Source organism: Mastomys coucha, unplaced genomic scaffold, assembly GCF_008632895.1.
Source record: "Mastomys coucha isolate ucsf_1 unplaced genomic scaffold, UCSF_Mcou_1 pScaffold15, whole genome shotgun sequence".
NCBI lineage: Eukaryota > Metazoa > Chordata > Mammalia > Rodentia > Muridae > Mastomys > Mastomys coucha.
The window spans coordinates 13,447,221-13,458,971 of record NW_022196897.1 but is presented as its reverse complement, the minus strand read 5'-3'; the positions used below and the strand labels follow the sequence as shown (position 1 = coordinate 13,458,971).

The window sequence follows — 11,751 nt, the reverse complement described above, 5'->3', positions numbered from 1 at the left end:
CTTGTGGCACTCACAGCACTTCTCAGGTGACATTCCAGAGGTTAGCAGTCACAGAGTCTCAGGGAATGACATTCCTGGCTGCAGTGTGGCTTCCAGGGTGTTAGCTCTCTGGATTCTTTCTGGTTTTTACAGATGTGGCAGTCAGGTGATGTGGCCAGCCATCAGGAAGTCTGTGGTGTGCCTCTTTCAAAGCTTTGACCTTCATGAGTGGGGCCCTCCACATCCCTGCCAGCTGCCCCTCTTGGCTTTTCCGGATAGGTGGCCTGGTTTGGCTCTCCCTGCCGAGGGAGGCCCACTCTACATGTGGACAGTGACATTGATGCCCCTGATGGCCTAGCCTTCTTTGTTCAGGACTTTTGGGTCAGACCATGGAGCATGAATAACTGCAGTGTGGGAGGGAGGAGGTAGGGCGTTATCCTGACAGAGGTGACGGCCTGCCCAGAGCGCTCCACAGTCACCTCATCAGCTACCCCCTGCCAATGGCTGCACCTCAGAAAGCCCTCCCCTAAGCTTGACTAGCACTCTGGCACTTACCTAAAGGGTTTTCTATAGCTCCAGCTCCCGAGAACAAAATCTTATGGCTGTTAGAGTTGACAGTATGTCTAGCCCAGAACTAGCCAGCCAGCACCTTGTAGCTGGAGCAGAAACGGCATTGCCAACCCTGTCCCGAGAACCCCAGTGTGCATGGACTTTGGTTTGTTTCACTCTGCCTACCCCCATGCTTTGTGGAAATCACAGGGCAGAAGACAGCAGTCAGGAGCTTTAAGGATGACAAACTTGGTTCTGCAACAGTTAGGGAGTGCAGGTGGTCAGTAAGGGGTACCTGCTCCTGAGGCAGGTGGTCAGCTAGGGCCACCCACACCTGAGGCAAGAGGTCAACTGAGGTCCAGTGCACATCCTCACTGGCTCATAATTGAGACAGATGATTGTTCCAGTGGCCCTGCAGTTGTCTTTTGAAGCCCTGGTCCCCAAACTCCAGCCTGGCTCTTCCTGACATGACCTTAGCTCGTGCCACTCTACAGCACTTGATCAGAAGCAGTACTGTCTGTCTTCTGGATTGACAGGCCTGCAGATGGCTCTTGTCTTATTCTGAATAGCACCAGGGATATTCCTCCTCTTCTCCCCATTCCTCCCTCCCCATCCTCCTGTGTGTTTGTGTGTGTGTGTGTGTGTGTGTGCAATACCACACATGTGGAGGCCAGAAGAACTCATAGGAGTTGGTTTGGAACTCAAGGTGTCAGGCTTGGCTGAAAGCTCCTTCACCCACTGAGCCATTGTGTAGTCCCAGGCTGTTGCCTCTTTACTCCATCCTCAGGATCCTTTGAAACCTCTGACTTTCAGTTGTGTGATGCAGTTTGTCTTTCTTTTTGCCTGCACTTCTGCTGTTCGTGAGGGGAAACCTCTTACAAGCTCAGCACCACAAGCCTCCCTCCATTGTTATCTAAGGATTTGAAGGTGTTAGCATCTATATCTAGGCTTGACTACTTTTGACTTGGGGGTATGGCAGACAAAATGGCTTCCCTTCATTCCTATGTAGTGGGTTTTGAGTTCTCCTGATCTTTGTAGAATTACCATTAACTGATCTCAGCACCTTTGCTGGTTTATTTTGGGCTCCTCACTTTGCCTCAAAGGTCCAGGCATCTATCTTACCAGTGCCACACCTTTTGATCACTGTAGCTTTGTAATATGCTTTCTTTGCTTAAAATTTTTTTTCTTTGCTTTGTTGTTGTTTTTAGATAGGGTTCTATATGCCAGGTTGGCCTGGAACTCACAGAAGTGTGCTTACCTATGCCTCCTGAGTACTGGAATTGAAGGTGTGCACCACAGAATCTAGCTTGTATTATGCTTAGAAGTCAGGGTGATTTTCTTTTTTTAATTTTAATTTTAAAAAAATTTTTAATAACTAGGGCCCCTTGGGGTTCCATAGGAATATTGGAATGAGATTTTATGTCCCCCTTTATGTCCCCTAAACCCTTCAATGGGATTCTGTAAGGACTGCAGTAAAACTGCAGGTCACTCTGTGGTGTGCAGCTATCAACAGCATTGAATCCCCAGCAGCAGAGGGGCTTCTGTTTAGTCACACCTTATATTTGGTCCGCAACATGCTGTGGCTTCAGTGGCTTCATAAGACTTTGCCTTCTTGGTCAAGTTTGTTCCTTGTCATTTCTGCTTTGCTGCTATTGCATTCTGGTTTCTGCTTGGGCACTCTCTGTTATTGTAGTGTGTTCTGAGTGTTGGTTGTATGTCTGTCATAGCCCTCTCATAGTTAGCTTCAGCAAACTTGATGAAGACTAGAATTATCTGAGGGAGTCTCAGGGGATTGCCTCCATCAGATTGGCCCGTAGGATGTCCATGGTTCATTTTCTTGATTGCTAATTGTTGTAGGAGGACCCAGCCTGCTGTGGCCAGTGACACCCCTGGACTGGTAGACCAGATTGTATAGGAATGCTGGCTGAGCAGGAGCTGTCATGAATAAGCTGGAATGTGGTGTCCCTCCATGGTTTCTGCTTTAAGCTCATGCCTTCCCTCAGTGATAGACGATAATGCTGCAGGTGCCATGGCAGGCTGGAGGGGTGCTGGGATGCATGTTTACTTTCAGCTGGTATCTACTGACTTTTTAACCTAATCACTCTACTATTGTCTGTAGGGTTAGATAATAGAACCAAAGACACAAAGTCTTGATGAATAGTGCTCTGAAAATGTGACAATGTGATTTTGTATGAAAAAGGCATCTGAAGTTAACTAAATCAGGGCCCTGAGATGATCCCCGATGGCCTGGATAAGTGCTAGATGATCTCAGAGGTGTGCTTGCAGGAAGAGGCAGGAGGCTCATAGTAAAACTGAGGAGTGTATAATGGTGTATACAGAGAGCCGCCTCTGCAGTGTCTCTGTTATTCATACCCCACTAGTGTGGCCTACACATCACAATCTGTGAGCCTACACTGGCATGTCTGTTTTGTTTTGTTTTTGTTTTCGAGACAGGGTTTCTCTGTGTAGCCCTGGCTGTCCTGGAACTCACTTTGTAGACCAGGCTGGCCTTGAACTCAGAAATCCGCCTGCCTCTGCCTCCCAAATGCTGGGATTAAAGGCGTGCGCCACCACTGCCCGGCTATTGGCGTGCCTGAAGTGGAAGTTTCTGGAGATGTCAGATGATGCAGACTCACGTGGTATTTTGCTAAGGCAAGACCCATGGTATTTGGCGAGTATAATCAGGACTCAATGGATAGCGCACTTGCATAGCTAGCTTTCCAACAATTTGTTGGCCTCGAGTCTTCCATGATCTTTGCTTTGTTGAGAGAGGCACAACATAGAACTTCTCCTGGCTGTTTCTGGTCTCTCCTGCTGAGTTGTACTGATTTCAATGGAGGCCTGGCTGTTTCTGCTGGATCATGCCACTGCCACTGATTCCTGTTTGCTGTCCTGACACTACTGAGCTGGGCTGCTGGGATCCTGAGATACAGAGATTGGAATCGCCTCAAGGAACTGCTTCTGTTCAGGTCCACATCCCCTTGTCCCATTTAGCACCTTCTATCCCTTCTTTTTGACAATGGGTTAGAAGGGGGGGGGTCGAAGCATTTGAAACCCCTTATTAAAAGTAGGTTTTAAAATCTAAGTCTACAGATGTCATTGTCACCCATGGCTGCTGTCAGTCTTACACTTCCTGTGGGTTTCCACAGATGTGATAATGACATGCCTGCGTTCTGATGAGATGTTGGGTTCAGAGGTAGGGGAGAGACAAGAGTAGCTGCACAGAGAACAGGTGTGTCTGAGAGACTGGCACAGGGGTTGGACCATGGCACAAGTAAGCAGGTCCTAGAGACTAGATACTCAGGTGTCCACCACGCCTAGTGAGAGTAAACTGTTGGAGGCCAGTGCCACCTTGTGGCAGCTCTCAGAGCTGCAGGTATCAAAAGGGACCCTGAGCTTTCCACAGGCCCTGCTCCACATCTCCTACACCCACGTTGGCTGCTGCTGCTGCTGTGACTGTGATCAGGGACACACAAGGTGCTGGCCAGGCTGGCGGTCCTGGATATCAAGCTGGGCTATTTACTGGCTAAAAAAATCTAGGTGGCCATCCTTGGTCCCTTGTAAATACACAGGAAAGGACAGGGGTTCTGGGTTCCAAACACTCCTGACTTCACATAGGCCACCAGCCTTTGTGTCTGATAAAAATAAAACGAGTTCTTTCTAAGGACACAGCAAATGCTGCACCCCACATCTTCTGGCTGCATTTGGTGGTTCTCCTGCAGTCTTTATGCAGGCAGAGCTCAGGGCTCAAGCTGATGGCCTGTCCTGCGGTGCCTGAAATCTTGGCTCTAGTCCACCAGGGCTGCGGCATCTGTCACTACCTGAGATGGTCACCCAGACATCACAGTGCCTAGGGGAGTCATCCCTGCTGGACACACCCACATCAGGGTACACAGCCACACAGCTCCAGGCTGAGTCAGTTCCACCCCAGGGGTCCTGCCAGCTGGGAATACTGAGGTGTTCTGCATCTTTGCCTCTACCCTTTCATGTAGATCACCTAGATAAGACTGGTGCGCCACTTCCCTCTCCCCACCCTTATTGGGCCTGCCCTTCCAGCCCCTGCTGAAACTCTCTGCCTTCTCTCCTCTAACAACTCTATCTCCAGTTGCTCAGAGGCCTTTCCTGTGCTGCAGAACAGCACCTGGCCCAGCATCAGCAGAAGGGGCAACATCTCGCTGTTCCTGGCTCTGGGGAGAGGGATTTACCAGCTAGGATGCTGCCTGTGATAGCTTTTCATGGTTGTTCACTTGACTATACCTGGAATTAAGTAAAACACCTAACTTTCCTTTGGTTTGTTTCTTTTGTTGTTGTTTTTCAAGACAGGGCTTCTCTGTATAGTTCTGGTCATCCTAGAACTCACTCTATAGACCAGGATGTCCTTGAATTCACACCTGCCTCTGTCTCTTCAGTGCTGGGATTAAAGGTGTGTACCACTGCCACCCAGCTGAGGGATTCTTTTTCTTAAATAAATCATTTGAAGTGGGAAGACCCTTTTTTGTTTGTTTGTTTTGTCTTTGTTTGTTTTTCTGAGACAGGTTTTCTCTGTGTAGTCTTGGCTGTCCTGGAACTTACTCTCTAGGCCAGACTGGCCTGGAACTCAGAGATTCTCCTGCTATAATCCCAAATGCTGGGATTAAAGGCATGCACCACCATCACCGGATGGACAAACTCATTTTTAATCCAGATCTTTTGAGGCGTGAAGCTCCACCTTTAATCCAGGCCCTATCTCCTGTTGGCAGCCTATGTAAAGAACACAGAAGAAGGAAACTGGCTCTCTCTTTGATTACTAAATCTATTCTTTCACTGGCATTGTGGCCTGCACATTGTGGGATTTTAGCACATATTAGAGACCAGCTGAGACTTCCAGTCTGTAACTGAGTGACTACTGGATACTTGGACTAGCTGGACCACAGCCTGTAAGACATTCTAGTTAATTTCATATAATATGTTCCTGTAGAGAACCCTGACTAATACAGATTTTGGTACTAGGAGTGGTTCTATAGCAATAAGAGTATAAGGATGGGAGCCTTTCTCAGGGTGAGCTTTTTAAAAACCTTGTTCTGAGTTGACACACTTCAGTTACAAGAACAGCTAGCCAGAAGCAGAGCTGTAGCAGCCAGCACACATAAAGACTTTCCCAGAACTATGGACTTGGATGGATTAGGTTTTTGTTTACCTTTTGCAAGTGGTACTGTCTGTATGCTGAATTTTACAGCCTGAATGGTCTTCCCATCATGGAGTCGAGTTGTGCTAAGGCCTGGGGTCCTGTTATAGTGATGTTGTGGTGCTCCACCAGAGAAGCCCACTTGGAAACAGTCTCTGAGACTAGTGTACGTCTTCATTGCAGCCAGCTGGTGACTACGTCTGGGTACTTGGGACCCAAATACAGAAGTGAGCCTTCCTCAGGGCCATATTTAAGCAAGAAAACCTGGCTGGAAAGTTCTCAAGGTTCCTTTTGTACAGCTACAGGCTAAGCAAACACCTACAAAAATCCAGACTGTGAGATCAGCAAAAATAGGGAGGTCATCCTGACTGTTAGAAAGAGCCCATGGCCTAGAGTTGGTTTTCTTCCTGGAATTGTTTTTCTTGGGCTCCCTTACAGTTATTGGTACTTTATTCAGCAAGGCAAAGTTCATCTAAGGGGCCAAAATGGAGGCGCCAGCATTACTTGTGGCCCTTGTTACTTTGGAAGAAACATAAACGGGATCAGACAGAGTTTACTGATATGGGCCCTTTGAGTAGAGATTCTACTCAAATGGAAGCTCACACGGTTATAAAAAAGGGGGGGTGTCAAAGGTTTGTTTGAAAGATTGGCTGAAGTATTTGCCATAAGATGGCCTACTGACAAAGATCTGTTGATGCCTGATATCCCTTATCTTAGTGTTGATGAAGGGATTTTAAGGCTCAGGGAAATTGCAATGCTAGAGTGAGTGCACCGTGTAAACTCCTCCACAATGGGAAGGCCCAGAAGACACTCCCTTCATGAATCCTATAAGATGTAAACTATCAAGAGGAGTACCAGCACATTTGAAGAGCTTTGTTGTCTTTTTTTCTTGTGCCAGACTGTAGGGCTGGAGATGCTGTTGCTCAGTGGAGTGAATTAAATGCTGTGGGTTTAATTGGGTGCAATGTAGCAGGGTCCAGATAGTAGCAGTGAATTGTGAAAGGCAAGCTGATTGTAGATGTCATAATGAGCAGCACAGACAAGACAATATCTGACCGTGAGTAATGGCCGGTCCGTAATGGTCAGGACAGGCAAAGTGAACTTGGTGGTGGCATCACTCATCTGGACCCTCTCTTCCTTAGGTTGACTTTGCTCTGAGAAGGCTGGGCTGACACCATGACAGGCTTCAAATCAGCAGTTCAGGAGACTAGGCCTAAATCTTTGTTTCCAAGAACTGGGCAAGCCCAGGCCTTAGAAGCTGCCCCCTCACCTGGCCCGAGGCAAAGACAATGGGTCAGCAACAATTTCCAGACTTCCCCAGCAACAGTTTCCAGCCCCCACACCCCAGCAATGGTTCTGGAATGTCCCTAGAGATAGAGGCAATGCTTAAGATAGAGGTCACCTACCCCTCCCCAGAATTGCCCTATTGTACTTTAAATCAACTCACTTGGGTGTCTCCATCTTGGTAATGGGAGACCCCAGCATGCTGGACTTCTGTAGAGTAAAATGGTCTTTGCTTTTGCTTACTATTTGAGTCCGGCATATCATTCTTCAGTGAATCATGGACCCTTACAGCTACAGTTACAAGAAAACTACATGGGTGACTTCCTGCATATCTGTCCTTGCTGTGGTTCAGCAAGCTGCACCAAGTGACCCAGAGACTGGGCTGCCTGGGAGTGCCAGGTACCTTCCATCTGGCCATCTGGCCATCTGGCCAGTCCTTAGAAGGTGACTCAGACCCACCTGGCCCTGCTGTTCCACAGCTAAAGTGCTCCAGGGAGAGACTGCCTCTTAAAAATATCTTGAGGTAAGCCACTAGGTTCCTATGTGTGTGCATGGGTGACTGGGCATGTGTCTGTGTGAGTGTGCTTGCATAGATCGTGTGGACATGTGTATATGTGAGTGTATGTGAGCACATGAGCATGTATATGTGTATATATGTGAGTGATCCTGTATATAAGCATGCATTGCACACATGTGCATATGAATGAACACGTGTATGTTTGAGCACATGAGCATGTGCATGTTCATGTAGGCCTGTGTATGTGTGTTTTTGTGCAAGAATGTGTGTTTGGTGCTGAGCATCTTGTCACTTGTGTAGGCCTCTGTCCTTCAGAGACAGCACAGCTGGGATCCTTGTGCTGCCCCCTTGGGAGCCACACTCACTTCCTGACTTCATTCCTCTAATCTGGCCCCTTTCCTACAATTTTGCTATCACCCCTTTATATGCTGACCCAATGCTCAAGGCTCTGGCTTGCTGGAATGTATCACCTGCTGCAGACTGTGGTCGTGAGTGAAGCCAATGTGAACCTCTTTACAGACTGCTTGTGTGGATGCAGTGTTCAAATCTCTCTGCTGCAGTTCAGGAGGGTCACTCCTAGCTCACAAAACACTGTAACTTCTATCCTGTGTGTTCACCAACACATGGGACAGACCCTTATCCCAGCTAGGTTGCTATCACTAGTCCCCCAGGGAATCTAGTCCCAGAGGTGGTCAGACAGGGGCTCAGCCCCTCATCTGAAGACTACCAGGTCTTACAGACCCTCTCTCCATAGAACCTCATGGGCCCGTGTGCAAGGTCCTTTAAGAGATGAATGGCTCTGGATCTAGTCTCTTGGATGCTCTGAGGGTGATCTTTACTGCCATGGAGTCCTGTTTCTAAGAAAGGATCTTGAAGTGCCAAGTGTTATGTCCCTAAACACATGCTTCTCTTCATTCTGGAATCAAAGGAGGAACTTTATTTGGCAAAAGTCTTCATACATGAGGTAAGATCCGTTTGGATGCCTGGGTGGCTTAAATCTAATGGCAGAGGAGGAGGTGCAGACACAGAAGGCCATGTGAGAACAGAGGCCTAGAGTATGGAGATATGCTCACAGGCTGGCATCAGAAAGAGGGGTGCCCAGGGCTGGCTCCACAGTGCCTGGATCTCAAGTCTCTGGGGTGCAAAGCTGCAAAACAGTAAACCCCAAGCTACATACTTTACTGCACACAGCATCCAGGGTAGTTTCACTGAGTCAAGTTTCCCACTCTTCTCAGACATATTATGAAAGGCCCCACTACAATCCTAACTCTGGGAATATGTCACACAGTCTTCTATAAAGAGTTGGGTGTTCCTTTGCTTCAGCAGGGCAACCCAGTGATGAGCAGAGTATAGACTTTGAGATGTGCAGCTCATGGTCACTCTGAGATGGACCTCCCCCAGCTTCTGACACTGGCTCTGGGCTACCCTGCCCCATCCCCAATACCCTGGAGCTGCTTGTCTTGCATCCAAACCAAAATTCACATACCAGAAGGCCTGGCTGGCTCCTCTAAGGTCTATAAAAAGCAAAAATCTGGGGAGACAAGGGGGTGTCAGATAGCTTGCTGAGCCTCTCCCTGACCCCCAACCGCCAATCCTCAAGGCATCTGTGCAAGGCACACCAGGCTGTAAGCTGCCTTCTCTGGGCCTTTCTGAGTCAGAGAAGGGAGCCAGCCCTACCTTTTTGTGTCATGTCAATGATATTTTGTGAGCCTAGCCCATACAGTTTGCAGAAGTTTTCAAATTCTTCCAGATATGTCTTGTCAAGTGGTATGTAGCGCCCTGGGGACAAATTTGGGACTCTTTGTTGGGGGAGCAGTCCCTAGGCACCATTCCATAACGAGTCTCGGGCCCATGGAAGACCCTTCCATGGGAAGTGGCTGGGAATCCCAAGCAGATGTTTGGGTTACCATAGAGTGCCAGCACTTGGGTCATGGTCCCATTCTTGATGTTCTGCATGTAGAAGATGATATACATCCTGTAGTCAGTCTCCAAGAGCAGCACCTTGTTTTCCCCCTCATCTGCACAGAGATATAGCTTAATGCACCCTCTGCCCCGGCTCTGGGATACCCCCTTACTTCTGCAGTGAGTGCCACGTGACTTCTGTAGTTTGGAAGGCGTGAGAGTTTGGATGCCCAGTGCTAGCTTAGGAGACTGTGGTGTGGAAGTGCAGCTAGCAGGGTGTTATAGCCCCATCTGTGCCTCTGTGTGCTGCTTCCATCCACAGCCTCAGCACATTACTCTGGCTGTGTGCTAGTCCCAAGCTAGCAATGTCCAGACAGAGAGGGCCGTGCTGGGGACCCTTGAGCTGTACCTAGACTGGTGGGCAGGGCCTCAGCAGAAAAGACTCCTGGCAATCAGATCAGAAAGAACAGGGCTCCACTCACAGGCAACAGAGAACTCCCCATTATTCACAGTCTTCTCACAGACCATGGTCACAGCTACACATTCTCCTTGCACCCTGGAGGACAGTGAGGGGAGAGGCTCAGAGCAAGCACCCGCCCTTTCCCCCTACCTTGACTTCCATGACCACTCCAGAAGGGGCCTTTCAGCTTGACTCACTGGGAGGAGCACAGAACACAGCAACAGGCCAGGCACCCCCTGACCTCATCATGCTCATCCGCAGGGAAGAGCTGGTGAAGTCCACACACTGGCCCATGTGTGCAGACGTGTGAGTGTATGAAGTTCCTGTGGGGCATGGAACATATTCTCCCCTAGTTTCAGCTTAGGGGGGCTATACGCACATGAAATGGAAGTCAAACTGCAGGCTGCCATTGTTTAAGAGCTTGATGTTCCGGATGAAGAGCCTCAGGTCTCCATTTTCTTCAATGCGTGTCATGTTATCTGAGGCCATGAAATCAAGGTGCCAGATCCCGGAAATCTGGAAGGAAAGGCTGAGAGGTGGGAGTCCTGTACCACCCCTGGGGCTGCTTGGCCCTCACGGCCTCACTCCTGGATGAGTCCCTAAACATTAGCTCTGAGCTGGGACCTCCTTCTACCCTCGCAGCCCTCCCTCTGCCCCATTCCTCCCAAAGCTTCTTCTGCACCCTCTGATTGCCATCATGGCTGGGAATATGAGGGACTCTCATGGCCCAGACCATCTACCCCCAGCCCCCAGTAAAGTGGGACAGGTACTTTTCACGAAGCCTGGCCTAGCCCCAGAAGACTCAGCCCACCCTGGCCAGGTTGTAGTTTTTCCGCATGGCAATCTGCAGGTTGACCTGCGCAGTGGCCAGGCTCAGCACCAGACCCACCACTAGTAGTAGTACCATTCTCTCTGGTGGACACCTTGGCTGGCATCTCCCTTAATGCCCCTTTCTGCTCTGCGGTCGTCAGCCTCCACACACATCCTGTGCCCTGTTGGAAGGCAGCCAAAGGCCCCCATTTAACTGGTCACATTCTAGAGCTGACCACAGAACCCACTTGAATTGATGTGTAGCTGGGTCAGAAAGTTAGGACCATTAAAAAACCAAAAAAAAAAAAAAAAAAAAAAAAAAAAAAAAAAAAAAAAAAAAAAAAGAAAAAGAAAGAAAGAAAGGAAGAAAGGAAGTTGGGACCAACAGGGTTTGGCCACAGATTCCTGGGCCCAGGCTGAGACCTTGTGGGAGACTCTGAATCCTTTTTCTGTGTGTCTAAGCTCAGGAGTTAAAACTCAGAGCCCCAGTGTTTGAGTCCTGACATCTGGCCTCAGTGTTTCTGTTTGAGACCTTTGGCCCCTCACAGACCATCAGCATGGCTTGCAGTTCAAGCTGGCAGCAGAGCCAGCCACCATGCCTAGAGGATTTCACTGAAATTAGAGTGTGGCTACTAAACTCCAGGAGGGCCCCTGAGTGAGGGGGGGTTACTTATGGCATCTGACCCTGAGTTGAGGGGTCCTGAGAGAACAGTGTTCTGGAGTTTGAGGGTACAGTGGTTCAAGAACACAGACACAGGTTCAGACATGCTCTCGTCCCGGATGGAGGCCGGCCATGGGAGGTGGTGGTAAAATCTGTTCTGGAAATGTCTGCACAGCTCTACCAGGTGGGTCACAGGTCTCTGGCTCCCACTGCCTCCAGGCTCCGGTGTGTTGGTGGCATTGAAAGAAAGACTATTCCTCTGAATGAATAAGGCTAAGCTTGGCAGCCAGGGCCGGAAGAGTTCAGCACCACAGCGATCCAGAGGACAGACACCCACTGTCTGCCACTTCCCTATGTGGGTAGTTCTGTCATCCATCTGCCCGCACTGATGTGATTGTGAGATAAAGGATGGGAACCCAATGGTC

The 11,751-nt window shown here is 49.0% G+C and overlaps 1 protein-coding gene across 1 annotated transcript; it reads right to left on the bottom strand.

Annotated features, from left to right (window-relative positions):
* Window positions 1-9,007: 9,007 nt before the first annotated feature.
* Window positions 9,008-10,762, bottom strand: Lcn9 (lipocalin 9). The gene is made up of 6 exons (XM_031373180.1): window positions 10,667-10,762; window positions 10,235-10,371; window positions 9,878-9,951; window positions 9,401-9,511; window positions 9,171-9,272; window positions 9,008-9,024 (listed from the first exon to the last, which is right to left on the bottom strand). The coding sequence occupies exons 1-6, from the start codon at window positions 10,760-10,762 to the stop codon at window positions 9,008-9,010; spliced, it is 537 nt and encodes a 178-aa protein (XP_031229040.1).
* Window positions 10,763-11,751: the final 989 nt, after the last annotated feature.

What these genes read in the sequence shown, in the direction of transcription:
- Lcn9 (XM_031373180.1), bottom strand. Translation starts at nt 10,762, where the DNA reads ATGGTACTACTACTAGTGGTGGGTCTGGTGCTGAGCCTGGCCACTGCG. An exon ending in AAAACTACAACCTGGCCAGG is followed by an intron (nt 10,372 to 10,666) that starts GTGGGCTGAGTC and finishes CTTTCCTTCCAG; the next exon opens with ATTTCCGGGATCTGGCACCT. An exon ending in CAGTTTGACTTCCATTTCAT is followed by an intron (nt 9,952 to 10,234) that starts GTGCGTATAGCC and finishes ACTGTCCTCCAG; the next exon opens with GGTGCAAGGAGAATGTGTAG.